This window comes from Phaethon lepturus, unplaced genomic scaffold, assembly GCF_000687285.1.
Source record: "Phaethon lepturus isolate BGI_N335 unplaced genomic scaffold, ASM68728v1 scaffold10386, whole genome shotgun sequence".
NCBI lineage: Eukaryota > Metazoa > Chordata > Aves > Phaethontiformes > Phaethontidae > Phaethon > Phaethon lepturus.
In genome coordinates, this window is record NW_010544090.1 from 79602 (window position 1) to 94758 (window position 15157).

Genomic DNA, 15157 nt, shown 5'->3' on the forward strand with positions numbered 1-15157 from the left:
TACCAAAATGCTGGCCTTGTACCAGAAGCTGCAGCTCATGGTGGTTGTATTTGAACAGAAATTTATATATTGCTGTTCTCAAATACAAGAACTTAAGCAACTTATGAATTAATTCTAGTATGCACAAGTTGAGCATAAAATGGTGAACTTCAGTTAATATTAAGAGATGGAACTAATTTACAATTAACTGAAATTTCTAAGAAAAACTTCTGATTGAATTCAGTCCAGTCTGGACTTCATTAAGTGAGAGATCTGTGCAGCTGCTCCATTAGCACCTTTCTGAAATATTCTTGTATCACTAAGTAACTAGAGACTGTTCTGACAGTCTTAGCACTCATAACATTAGTAATTAATCACTGAAAATGAAAGGAGTGCAAAAATTCTGGCATACCAAACTTCTTTCCTGCCTTCTCCCATAGGTTACAAAACGCAGTCAATGATTTCACTTCACTCCATGAAACTTTGTGCCTAATGATGGAGCTGTACAAGGAAGTTGTTACCAGGTTTAGAAGAATAAGACAAAGCCCTGGTGTTTTGTTGGCTTGTTTGTTTTGTTGTTGTTGTTTTTTAATGTCTTTTATTCATGGATCCTCTGAAATGCAGTCAGTCCTTTCCTGGTGAGCTGTGAAAGGCATAGAGTTGGATCATCTTTAACTCTGAGAAATACTTTGGCCAAGAAGATAGCCTTCTCTGATAAACTCTACCAGCTATGGCTTGCTAAATTGAATGGTGTCTACAAGACCCATAAGTTTATTTTCTCCCTTGCCTGATACACTGAATACACATTCTGCCCTAATAAAGGTTCATGAGTAGTTCTTTTCACTTTAATTACATTTGAGGAAGGAGGGGCAGAACACATGCACTTCTAGCTAAAACTCCCATATGATTGCCTGTAATATGTACCAACATGCCAGTTTTTAACATAAAAGTATGAGTATCAAGATTCTGCTATTATAAGAAAGGCAGAATAAGCACCTTAATAAGCTTTCCATGTTGTTTTGAAGAGGTCACTGAAGCCTTATTACAGAATGTGCTTTCAGTAACACACAGAGGTTCCCATCATTAGAGAAGGTATACCTGTGTTGGTATTAATGGAAATAGGGATTTTTCCAGACTGTCTAGGCTGGCAAAAATGCATTTTCCAGAGCATAGCAACATTATATGGTAGTTCGAAGTGTGTCTTGCATTTCAAGTGACAATCTGGTTTCAGGCTTATGGGACACAGCGTATATGCCAGATTTTCCAGTTTGCTCTCAGCAAGGTTAAGTGAAATTAGACCAACTGGACTAAATTACCCTTTCATATGGAAATTGTGTCACTGTTTAATGGGACATGTACAAAGGAGCTTAGTTCTTGTACTGCTTTCCATAAAATAATGAATCCTTGAGCTCAAGGTTGAGGAGCTCCTAGGCTGTGCTTCAGAATCTAGGGAAATTAATCTTTGCCTCATCTTCCCCCTGCTGTACACCTTTAACAGTTGTAGTGACTTTTCTTAATGCAAAATACTTTGTTGCCTTTTTCCAATAAATTGCAAAGTGCAGTGTTTATTGTCAGCACTATGGCAATGTGTTGTACCAACAGCTGAGAAGGAGCTGGATTGTTTCTGCTCTGCCAAGAAGCCATGTATGTGTGTATATAGAATATTCAGCTGTTGTCAGGTACCTTGCTGTTTTCTGGGGCTTCAAATATCCTGCCTGTTTTACTTTATGGAATCTGAATCAGGAGCAGTCCCTTGAGCACTCAAACCTTTAGAATGTCTGATCTGGTAAGAAAGGATCACTGCTGAAGTTTGTCTGCAACATACTACCACAGCATGCTACTGAGATTCTGCTGTAGAGGATTAAAATTTTGAAATTCATCACATCTCTTACTTCTTGGAAAAAAACCCTATATTCTTTAAGTCATATGATAGCCATGATGCACAGAGAAGAGAATGTGCTGAAGCACATGATGCTGAGGAATCTGAAGCAACTTTCAGCATCTGCTACGCAATTCAGGTTATTTGGATTAATACATTTTTGTTTTGGAAACTGATCATCTTATTAATTCTACCCCACCTACTGTCTTTAGACATGAATTAAATGCCTTTTAAACTTAGGTGCCCCTATAACTGACCATACTGAACGTTAGAAGTCAACTGGCCATGCAGTAAAGCTTTTTGGGGATTAGGCTCATCTCTCATTGTGGGTAGCAGAAATAGGAATAGAAATACACAGTAGAACAGGATATAATGCCTAAAGTAGATGCATTTGAGAATCTCTTCAGGAAGGAATGCTCTTAAGAGTTTTTTAAAGTTATAGCCAAACTTAGCATTAAACACAGCTGACAGAAAAAGAATTACTGTTAGTTTACAGATTGGTATGCTGTTTTTTCTTTAAATTGTGGATGAAGGTATTACAAATGGTGTTTTGTTCCTGTGGAAAAAAGTTATTTCATTATTAAACTGTATCTAGTGTGAGATAACTCTTTATGCAATGTCAATTTTGGCAGGTGTATTTTCCATTTTCAATTTTTATACTGGAATCAGAGTTCAGAGTGCAACTCCTGCCAGAGAGTTCCAATCAAATGAAGTGCATCCACGGAAACATACGCTTGCCTGTGTGAACAAGCAAATGCAGCTCTAAACAGTAGTACTGTGAGCAAAAGGGTACATCTTCAGTAATAGCAATGCCTCACGCTTCCCACTGCTCACAGGAAGGAGCTGCACCTTCCTGAACTTAAGGTTCTTGCATCCCTATGTGCTTCTAGAAAATGAGTAAAAATACCTTTAACTTTGGCAGGTATCTTTCTTGGCCATATCAGCTTCTACATGATCCTTATATTATCTGAACTTCTGTTACTTAGTTATGTTTCATTTCAGTGTAATCTTTGTTAATCTTGAGTATCAAAAGACCTTGAATAATTGAAATAAATGTGCAATCACCAGGTTTTGAAGTAATGCTGGGCATCATGTCATGCTAGTCCAGCCTGCTTGCTTTTCTAGATTAACAGAAGACTTCTGCTGTAAGCTGCTTACCTGTCTTTCTGTGGAGGGCCCGCAGAGACTCCAGAGCAGGCAGGAGAATGTGTTACAGTCACAGGGGTCTAGAGAAATGGGGAGGTGTTAACTTACTAAACTTCATGGGAGGCACTAGCCCCAGGTTAGGAAACTGAATTCTTATTAACCTGGACTGCTTTTGTAATCTAGCAGCCAGAGAAAAGTCAACAAGTATCTATTTGATTAAATTAAGTGATTTGGGAAATTATGATTATACAATTTACTGTACCCCCAAATGGCTGTCAGCTCCAACTACCACAGATGTATCCTCTTACTATGACCTAGAAAGACCTGAAAAAGCTTCGTAGAAGAAAGAAGCATCCCAAGCTGTTGCCCATATTTTTGCTGAGTAATTAAGCCACAATAAACACTTCCCAATTTTAATTTTGGCTTTATGCTAAAGAGATTTCCAATATTTTGCTGGTTTAAGATTGTAGAAGTCAGAAAAAGATAACATTGTATTTTTTTAGAGTTCAAATCTCATGGTCTGGTCAGAAAATAAATCCTGAATGTTCAAATCTATTTAAATATGTTGTAAACCATTCTTTTAAAGTATGCACAAATGTACATGTATTCTTATTTTGATTTCATAGTACTGGAACAATATGCACTGCATCTTCTGGCAATATGTCTCACAAGGCATTTATATAAAATATAAGGCAAGGATTGGGCTGAACCATAAAGTGTGGTCAGTTGGTTTCAGAGGTGTAGCTGCCATGGCAGTCTTTCCCAAGAATCTAGTTTTCTGACTGAGGCATTTTATAAGGCTGAAAAAACTGCTAAACTAATGACACCAATTTGTATAAATTTTTGCTCTGATTATTCAATATAAGCAGAAGGGATGGTATGGAGTGAGGAAGAATATAACAAGTGCATGGATGGAAAATAAAATTAAGCTAAAAATGACAGTGATTGCAAGCTAATTATTTTTGTACTCGGTTAACGCAATTAATTTTGTGAAGTCTAAAATGTTGAAGTGTGTTTATATCTTTAGGGGACTGTTTTAAGAGAATTACATCTGCTAGAGAGGAAACTGATGTTTTTACTAAAGAAATATTTCACTTTCTATTGGGACTGGTATCTTTGATCTACTCCAACTCTAGGTATGCAGGTTCCTTGTTTGCTAAGAAGTGATGATCAAACTATTTTGCTTTGTTGGGGAAGTCAGTCTTTCTAGATGTGTTATGGGCTATAACTATGTTGTTAACACAAACTTTTTTTGGCCTCTGGAAACAAACAGCTGCATGCAATTTAATGTTCTTTGAGAAGTCACACAGGACTAGAGATAGTAGGGTAAGAGGTAATTTGGTAAATAATAATTCTACAGAGGAAAACACCTTTTCAGTATAAAATTTTTTTATAAATTAGAGTTGTGTAGTATTTATCCAGGACATACCAAATAGTACTCACTCACTCAGTACAAAATTAGGGTAAGTCACTACTATATTAATAGCAAATACTGTGTAAAGCTATATCAAAAGTTGTCATAATGTAAATATGGTGTATCATCATGTAGATGCTTAGTTTGTGTCAAGACCCTTAGGCAGAGAAAGTCTAGCAGTCCCTGCTTAAACTCCAGCTGCCTCTAATTGCTGCAGATTTTCTGAAAAGAGGTTGCCTGTAAAACACACAAGTGCTGAATTACAAAGGTCAAAGCCAACACGTTCATATTCAGTGAGCAAACTGAGTTGTACTGATGATGGAGCAAAAGAGCAGTACGTGCTCGGCAGAAAGTGCTCTTAACCAGGCAGCTGTATTCAAGCCTAGCAGCCAGTCTTTAGATGGCTTTGCTTAGTGTAGAGTGTGCTGTATTAGTTTCACTTCTGAGGGAGCAAAAGCACAGACTGCTTGGGTCAAATCTTCATTCAAATTTAACAACATCAAGTGGAACTGAAGAAAGCTTTCTTGCCAGCTGCATTCAGAGGAGCACTGAATACCACACGCGCTTAGTTTTACTGGTTAATTTAAAGACCTAAAATTCTGAATTGCCTGGAGCAATTTTTATGGGACATTCTCCTTTATCTCTTTTGAACTGCTTTATTTAAATATAAGTAACAACAGCAGGTCTTTGACTTATAATAAAACACAACGAATGCCATTCTTTTTCTCTCATGCGTATTGTTTTTAGGTGATCTTTTTTTTCTCATAGTTAAGTATGTGAGCATAGAAATCTATTTTACCTGTCCACTTTTTTGACCCTTTCTTCTAATATTTATTCATTGTATATAGTATCCAGAAATTCGGTGCTTCCACTGTAAGATGACGGTCACCAATACTAGCAGATACCACTGATAAATAGCTCAGATACAGTTGTTGGATAATAAGAACCCCTTATTCACCAGCCTATATTCTCACTGCTCAAAATCCTTAATTAATCAAATAAACATACTCAGATGCAGCAAACAGTCTTGTCTCCATTCTAAAATCAATGCTCTCTGAGGGTATGATCTATTCGGTGAATTTAATTTCTGGAAAAAAACCTAACAGCCTTAATAGTTATTTGTAACTTATATCTCCTACTCACTTCTTGGGTTTGTTTTCTTTCTTTTAAAAATGCTTTATAAATTAATCTGCTCTTTTTCTTTCTTGTGCCTTTATCCTTTCCAAGGTTATGCCTTTCTGCTGTTCCAGGAAGAAAGCTCTGTACAGGCTCTGATAGATGCCTGCCTGGAAGAAGATGGGAAACTCTACCTGTGTGTGTCAAGTCCCACAATCAAGGATAAACCAGTAAGTAGCTTATGCCATGACACTTATGCTGGCTGCTAACCCATGTGCTGTTACTCTTTTCAGTTAATAAAGAAAGAAATACTTGACTTGTCCATTTCCTGGACAAAGTTGCTCTCCTTTGCTGTTACACTGAATTGACTTTATCAGCGTAACATGGTTTTAACATTTGCTTCTTTCTGATGAATGCCATGTTCAACTAACTTTTATATTTGGTATTTCTGGTATCTCACAGGAGTACACATCCTTTCACAATGTTAGCTGTAAAACAACTGGGTTATATTTTTTCCCTCTCTGTTATTTTCAAGAAAATAAAGGCTTATGCAATGAAATCAAGAAACTTAGGCCCTCCCATGAAAATCCAGATAGCTTCAGATATCCCCTGTACTTCATTAGGCTCCTTGAGTATTATTTTTTCGGCGTGCAATAGCTAATCAATTCATAATTAAGGTCTGATTTACCTTATGTAAACTGTAGGGTAAAAACAAGTAATGCGGACAGCTGTTGCAGAATAGAAGACATACGGTAACATGTTTCTATTGTTCACATCTAACATTCTTTAATGCTAGTCTTTTTTGTGGCTATGGATACATACAGGTTAAATGAAAACTACAGGCAAGTATGATTAGATGAAAAACATGCTGCCTTTAAAAAAGACTGTTAAAAAGCTTGCACAGATAAATGAACAACCCAATATTACAGCACAGTGAGTGTGCTTATGTGATTTCTAGGATCAATAAACGGACAAATGAACAGCTTTATCCAAACAACTCTGAGCAGGTTTTTTCCTGCGTAATCTAAAGATTTCTTATCAACTGTGTTGCTGCTTAACAGAAGTGAGCATTCACACATTATAAAAACCCCTTTTGTATCCAGGCACAGTAATTAATTTTATCTCCATTCTTATCAGTGCTTTAAAAGTTGTAGATCACTGTATGTGATTTCAGAAAGCCAGAAGCCAAAACTGCAACTGTAACTGCACATACATGGTAAAATGTTCTGAAAGTCCATTCACAGATTTCTTATTATAATGGCGATTAGGGACAAGGAATTAATGAGGTAGGAATTTGCTATGATGAAATTTAACTCAAGCCTGGCCTCTAGAGGTGATAAATGAACTGTCCACCTTCTTTCAAACAAATAAGCTATGTTCTCAAATTGCTTTGGTGCTTATACCACCGAATTACTGCTTTTGCTAAATTAGAATTATGTTTTTAATTATGGAAAGATTTGGAAGTTATGTCTTGATTTTTTTGAATTGTCAAGTTCCTCTGCTAAAAAAAAAAAAATCATTAATACAGGTGCAAATCCGACCTTGGAACCTAAGTGACAGTGACTTTGTGATGGATGGGTCTCAGCCTTTGGATCCAAGAAAAACTATCTTTGTTGGAGGAGTTCCACGGCCTCTCCGAGCTGGTGAGTAGAAGGAAAATGTAACGCATGTAGTAGGGGGTTCCAGATTAATAAGAAAAGTTATACAGTATATGTAAAAAAAATAGAGCAGAAAATATATCCTGTCTTTTCCAAAGATCGTAGCTCACTTTCTAAGTCAGTGAGTGTCTTCCTGTCTACAAAATAAAAACATTTTTTTATTTTTAAATAGGTTACTAATCAAGATTTTCAATAGAAACAGTTTCCCCAAGTTTGCGTAACATCCTAGAACTTGGCTGACTTTTCATAATGTATACCATCTTAATCCTAACCCTGATTTGCTTACTGAGGTGCAGTCAAGTTCACCCTTCCTTTGACTAGAAGACAAACTTCTCCCTGCCCCTTTCCAAACCAATTCCAACTGAAGCTCTATGGTTTCTCTCTCCCTTTTTCTCAACTCTAACCTTAATTTTCCCACAAACCTACAGAAAGGCCTCTTGTCCAGAAGAAAGATTTCTCCCAGCCCAGGTCTCTTGGTGGCCCCACTCTCTATTGAAGAACCCACTCCTAATGTAGCTCTCTTTCTCAATATTATTTTTTTTCCCACCCTTAACTCTTTTTCATCACTTTTATTTGCAGAACCATAGCCAAGACTCCTTAGGAAAGACTTAGCCCAGCCCAAATCTCCTGGCAGCCCCTACTCTTTGAAGGCCTCTTTTCAGCACTGCTCCCAGCTGTAGCTTGACACACTTTTCTTTCTTCTTAACTCTTACATTTTTGGTGAGCCAATGACAAGGTGATGAAGCCATTAGCAAGTTGAAACATTTCTCCTACCTAGGTCTTTTGGCAGCCCTCACTTCCATTTAGTAGTCTCTCTCCATCCTCACTCCAAGTCAGCTGCATGGTTGCTCTTTTTAACCCTCTCAACCCTAATCCTAATTTTCCAGGGCTGTAGTAAGACAAGGCCCCTCAGTCACTGCCTGGAAGACAGACTTCTGGATCGGGTTTCCTGGTAGCCCTCACTTTTTCTTTGGCAGACACTTTCCAGCCCACTAGAACTGCGGCTCCTCGCTTTCTCTTTCTCCTAATCCTAATTCTTTAAGGGAAGCTGTACACAAGGTACCCCCAGCCATTGCTGACAGTAAGATTTCTCCCACCCCAGGTTTCTTTGCTGCTTTCACTTTCCTCACTATCTTAAAATAAGGCATAATTGTAAGATGGTAATTATGTAAATAGTAACAATTAAACATTACCTCATTTCTAATTATAGCCATTTTTAAAACTGTCATTTGGCCTGTCATAGATTACATTTGAAATGCATTACATTTGAAAACTGATGCCTCTCAATAGTTAATCTCTCCAAAGCAAACAGTTTCCAGTTTTTCTTGTTTGCCACTTTAAAGATCTGATACAGAAGTTTTTCCTAAGATGTCTGAACACTGCATGGTTTCCTTGCCCTGGAATTCTATATATTTTTCGTCTATTGGCAAGACTGACTTACTGGAACCACTATTGTAAATGTTTTTAAGTGTTCCTGATGTTTATTCCATACGTTACTTTCTGAGATCATTACCCAAATGATGATTCCAAATCATTAGAAAGTTGAAGAATCTACTAGTTACTACATTATGCTGATAGCTTTCCCTTGCTGTTTTCACATATTAGCATTAAAAAAATGGCTGACTTGGCAGGGCCTGTACAGGTCCCAGTATCTTGCTTTGTGAGGGTCTGTCCTTCATCCATCTGACAACTTCATCTGCCTATCAACTTTAACAGACAACTTGGCTCAGTGACCGTATATCTGTGCACACCGTACCTGCCTCTTCTCCCACTTCCTTCAGCCTCTTTTCCACTTTCTTCAGTTCTTTCCCTTAACTTTCCTCCTATGTTTCCTCAGCCATGCACTCAGCCTGGCTTATTTTATGAAGGGTATTTATAACTTCTTTAGAGTTATTCTTAGTGTGAGGAAAAAGCAACAAACCATTTTAAATGATCCACAGTCAAGTTAATGTTCTACAAAAATACGAAGCTACATTGCACTCAAAATGTAGGCTTGCTTTAAGTGTAATAACTGCTGATGTTTCACAAAATATTGTTTCAAATGTACAACACTTCCTTAGTGTCTTTTCAACCTTAGTACTTCGGGTAAAATGTCAGATTCTAAATACAGGAGTATGTTCAAGTGATCTTACATGTAAACTAGCATATTAAGAAGCCCGGCTGGAGCTAGGGAAGATCCTGAATACCTAATCCCAAATACCACAGTTTTAACTTACAATTCTAAAACAGGTGACCTGATACCTACTTTAACAACGTAACCCTGCGTTTTTTTCACACTTCAGTCACACCAAGATTTTTTTTTTACAGATTCTGGTTTTTGCCTTTATAGTTTACTATAATGCATGTAGGGTTGCTACAATCTGTTAAAACCAATGTTTGGGTTTGCTCTTCAGTATGCTAATGTAAATAGTGCTTTTTCTAATGCAACAAACCAAATGCAACACTTATTTATGTTAAATCTATAATATTTGACAATTGATTTCTTGCAGTTGAATTGGCAATGATTATGGACCGTTTATATGGAGGTGTCTGCTATGCTGGCATTGATACAGACCCAGAGTTGAAGTATCCAAAAGGTGCTGGCAGAGTGGCTTTCTCCAATCAGCAGAGCTATATTGCTGCTATCAGTGCTCGCTTTGTCCAGCTCCAACATAATGACATTGATAAACGGGTACGTAAAATAGCATGGAACAGAATGGTTGTTACTCACAAAACTGTACAGAAATGAAAAACATCCTTGTATTAATATTGTGTTGGAGAACACTGTAACCTCTGTTCTTCAGATGATATTTATTAATTATTTAAAAGCTTATTTAAGCAATGAAAGTAGAGTGAAAAAATGTATCTAAAACATCTTAAATAACCGTTTAGCACTAAAACCAGAAAATAATTGGCGGTAAGCTCATTTGCTTTGAATTCTGAAGGTCAAACACTGCAGTATTTCACAGCTTCTTTCTCTTCCTCTAGATGTTTGCTCATTGTGCATCAACAGCTTTTAGTTAGTGGCTACTTATATAGCTTCTGGCATTTCTGCTATTATTAGGCAGCATTTTCTCTTGGCAATGTATGTCTAGACTTGAGGTTCCCAACACACAGGTTTATCATAAGTGTAATAGGTAATGTTGACCTCAAAAGACTTGAGAATTATTTAACCAAAACTAAATGCCAGTAAGGTGCTTGATAGGTAAAAGCGGGTGAAATCAGATGGTTTTGTTCAGTCCATATGAAATCCTGGTTTCTAAAGGGCTTTTCAAGTATAGAGTGAAGTTAAAGTTATTTATTGAAAGCTGAGTTGAAGACATTCGAAGAAAATACTACTTAATTTCCAAGATTATTTTCTTCCTACAGACCTTCTGTCTTCACCTCTTGATTACATGTGCAAGTAACACCTATGTTTTTAAGGACTCAGACTTTTAGAATTATTCAAAAGAACATACAAAGGAACATTGTATTTTTACAACAGGGATGGGCTTGTTTTCTACATATAGAAACACACAGCTGCTAAGTCCAAGCTATTTTTACTTTCTCTTTAAAAATCTGAATGGAACTTTTTGTCAGATTAGATGAGGTCATGAAGGAAAACTCAGCATAAAGCTTTTTTGTATAATGTTTCTTGTTTTTCAACTTAATATCTCATTCTGTATTTCTTTGATACTGTATGTATTTAAGTGTAGTTACTGAAGCCAAGTTTTCCTTGCAATATAAAAATTTTTGCCAGACTAGCCCTTGTGCAGTTACAGCAAAATTATTTACAATAAAAGTACATTTATTTGTTTTTTCTAACTCTGTTAATGTAGCTGACTGCACTTAAACCACTTTAAAAATAGCATCATAGAGCCATAAGAATTACACATGCATAAACCAATGAATTCCCCAGGATGAGTAAACACTCAATTTAAATGTGCGTTTCAGCCTACAAATGAGTGTAGGACAAAAGTCAGCAGTTCTCCAGCCTATTTGTAATTGATTGCAAGGCCGTAGTTGCAACTATGAAATCTTACTGTGTTTCTAGAGCTAAAAATCTGTAGACAGTGATTTTTGCCAGGATAAGGCAGAGTATTTAATACAAGTGCATTTAATCTCGTTTCATTTGAGTTTCCTCTTCATTTATAAATCTGGTCCTGCATTTTGAAGTTCACAAAAAAACAAAGGAAGAAACAAAACAAACAAAAAAAAACCCTCTGGTGTGTTTCAGAGTTTTTTTCCCAGACCTCTGAATTTTAGAAATATAACTTTGTTCTTTACAATTTTTCTTCCTAAATGCTGCTCTTTTGCACCCTGCCCCCGTAACAACTGTATTCACATTCCTGGAGGTTCCTTAGACGGCAGCAAAATCCTTGGAGGTGCTATTTTTACTGTCCTTCCATCTTAGTACTTTCACATACCTAACCTTTCCAAGAAATGCTGGTTACCAAAGTACACCCTTTTTTCTTAAGATATTCTGACAAGTAAAGTGAAGCGATTGATATGAAAATGTAACTACCAGCCTTGCTGCGTTAATCCAGCATCAGTTGAAAACCTTCAACAGAGTCAAAAGAACTAAACCAGTGTTCCTTCTGTTCATACTTGGCAAAACTATGTCATCTTCTTACAGTTATTTTTCTTCCTGGTGCAGGTGGAAGTGAAGCCATATGTGCTGGATGATCAGATGTGTGATGAATGCCAGGGCACTCGCTGTGGTGGAAAATTTGCTCCATTCTTTTGTGCCAATGTTACCTGTTTGCAGTATTACTGTGAATACTGCTGGGCAAGCATACACTCTCGTGCTGGGCGAGAGTTCCACAAACCACTGGTAAAGGAGGGAGGCGACCGGCCCCGCCACGTCCCATTCCGCTGGAGCTGAACCCCACGCCTCACCCAGCAACAAGTACTGGAGTAGATAAAATCGAGTGAAAGAGAGCGCTGCCTCAGGGCTTAGTGTTCTGGAAATCTGTGCATTCGTCCTTGACTTTAATGAAGATATGGGTCTTTTTATTACTATTATTATTATTTACAGTCACATTACTGAACTCAGTGTCCAGTATAATACAAACCGGCAGAGTGTAACTGTACTGATTTTGCACTTTGATTCACACAAACATCTGCTTGGTACCTTAATTTCCTACACAAGACTTGTCACTAGTGACATTATGTAGACTGCCATTCTCATCAGCCTTCACTGGGTTGATGTGTATGTGATGAAGATTTTTTTATTATAATTAATTATTTTTATTTTTAAACTGGAGCATGCACTTATTTTCAGAAATTTAGACTTGCCCCTAGCAGATGACTTACCAAAGGTAATATTCACAAGTAGGTGGCAGATGTAGCAACAACTTAAACAGATATTCAGCAATCATTAGTTTGGGTCATTTAGAGTAGTAATAACCCTTAAAGAAAATAAGCCTTTAGTTGCTCTCCATTTTGACTTGTAAGGATGATACCTCATAAGCTGGATCAGACTTTTTTCTTGTTTTGCTGAGGTTTTTTTTGTTTGTTTGTTTGTTTTTGTTTAGGTCTTTTAGTGTTATGTAAATGTATGCTGCAATAGCTTTTGCTGCTATTAAAATGGTATTACTAATACCATAATACTCTATTCAGGCTAGGGTATCAATTAAAAAAAAGAATATGTGATTAAAATAGTGATGGCTGCTGAAAGGAGATCAGTATAGCATACAGAAAAGCTTCCAAGGAAGGTCAATATTTTTTGACTGCATGTTTACTTAATCAGGTTGCTGCATGCAATAAATTTTATATATGTCTAATATAAAACCTGCCCACAATGCACAAATTATGAATCTACGTAGGCTACAAAATACTCAGTAAAAAAAAAAATGATTACTGACTGGAGGAAGGCATGCCTCAGTAAATGTAATGCTTCTGAAATTAGGATCAGCCCATTACAGAATGACCTATATTACAACAAATATAAAAACTAGCTGTAGGATATTCTTAAAACAAATTTGTGGATGGTAGATGAAGTACTTTGCGGTGCTCTGTTATATATTGTGCAATTTATTTTATATAGTAAAGTGATTATGTCTAGTACTGTGATCAAACTTAACTGTTAAAGCCTCTGTATCCAACATTAACACATCTTTGACAGTTCATAACAGGTACATAAACAGAAATGAGCTCTTAGTTACAATCTCTCTCCTAATGCTTGCATCATTTACGTAGCTGCAGACCTTGTCCAGAAAACCAAAGAGCTCATGCTAGCGTACATACACTACCGAGTAGATAGTCTGTCAAACTAATAAAACTAGGCACATTTAAGAAAGTTAGGAAAAAAAGTGGTGCTAAAGAAATGTCTGCGTATAAAAGTAACATGAGATGTCTGCTCTGTGGATGTGGCGTTATCTCTCTAATCTCTGGATGTATCCTGTGAAGCTTGAATACAATTACGACCTGCTAACACAGTGGACATTTTTTTAGCATGAACTACGGGGCTGCAGATAGCATATAAATATAAACACACTTGGTATACTAATGATTGTGAGAATGTGTACACTATTTTTTTTCTTTTTCCTCCTTTGTTTTTGCAGTTCTGGGGACAATCTGACTGGATATGACACCGCATAGTAGATTTAAATGTTCTGGGTTTTGTTTGTTGTGATGTCCTTGTTTGTGTCTAATTTAGTAAGTTGTTTTTCCCAATGTTTAGTTGCGAGTATTGGCTTTGAAAGGATTTTTTTTTTTCTGTTTTTGGGGAAAAAAAAAAAGAAAAAAATAGTTTTTTACTGGTTTAAAATGCTTATTATAATTATCCCTTTTGAAGTTACTTCTGGGCGGTTTTGTGATATTGCTTTTCCCAGCCCAGGTGTCTTTTCTGTTTTTTTTTCATCTGTACAAGACATTTTGTTATGCACTACTTTTTGTATCTAGACAGTTTTCAACAGTCGGCTGATGATTTTTTTTAAAGAAAAAGGCATGCTTTCTGACTGACATGATCTTTTGCAATACCTCAATTTTGAAATATAGGAAAGAAAATGATATTTTCTAAGTAAGTTTATTCAGAAAAATATATATTAATTTAATTCTGCAAGAAAAATGATTTAACAGATGGGTAACTTTATTTTTTTCATGCTTATTTGAGTTTTTTTGAAAATGAAGAAGTTAGAGCTTTATAACTGTAATATTAAAGATCATAGCTAACCTACAGAAATCTACCTAATTATGTGAAAGAAGTAAACCTTTTTGAAGAAATACCCCTCTTTCATGTAGGAAAATACCCCCAGAGAGAAAGAGAGAGAGAGAGAGAAGCTGGAAAATGTACAATATAGCATAATGTTGGATTAAATCTAAAACAAAACCATCATAAAGAACAGGTTTAAACACAAACTCCATTTGGTGCTGAAAGTTGTGAATAGAAGGTGAAAAAAGATTTTCCCTTAATTTGTATATTTATAATCAAGTGTGATTATGCACGACTGACCAGAATTGTGAGAGTTCTTCTGTTTGTATTTTTTTAAAGAGAACTTTTTTTAGTTTATTAAATTATGACATGCTCCCTTTTTTTTTGTAAATGAATGTGCCCCTGAGTTGTTAATATGTTATATTAAAAGAGGGTCCTTCAAAAAAAGTTATTTTTTAAAATACGGAGTTCTGAACTGCAACTTGACTAAGAAGCCCCTGGGTACAACAGGTCCTATTGTGGCCTTTTCTGATGTGAGACTTGAACTAGTCGATTTTTTTGAAGGCTAACCTAACCTCGACTATTTGTTGTTATGTGCAATACTGTTTGTACTGTTTGTATAAAAAAAGAAAAATGAAAAGAAAAAAGGCATAAATCTTTATTGCAGATTTATTTTCATTGCAGACTTTAGACATTGTGATTCACTAAAATCATTTTTCTACTGTCAAATATGTACCTTTTTCTTCATGCTGGTATTTTTTCAATAGTAATGTAGCCTTTGTACTGAGACAAATTTTCATTGTTATTTTTAGAAAGATTTTTTGCTAAGAAAAAAATTAAACATATTTACA

At 36.2% G+C, this 15157-nt stretch overlaps 1 protein-coding gene across 1 annotated transcript in view; it reads left to right on the top strand.

Moving 5' to 3' along the window:
• Positions 1–14934, top strand: part of CPEB3 (cytoplasmic polyadenylation element binding protein 3) — an 86667-nt gene extending 71733 nt beyond the window's left edge. The window contains exons 7-11 of the mRNA XM_010288554.1: positions 5646–5764; positions 7063–7177; positions 9682–9863; positions 11808–14321; positions 14871–14934. Of these exons, the coding sequence (XP_010286856.1) occupies positions 5646–5764; positions 7063–7177; positions 9682–9863; positions 11808–12035 (644 nt within the window). The 3' untranslated portion in view covers positions 12036–14321; positions 14871–14934. The remainder of the gene's footprint in view (positions 1–5645; positions 5765–7062; positions 7178–9681; positions 9864–11807; positions 14322–14870) is intronic.
• Positions 14935–15157: the final 223 nt, after the last annotated feature.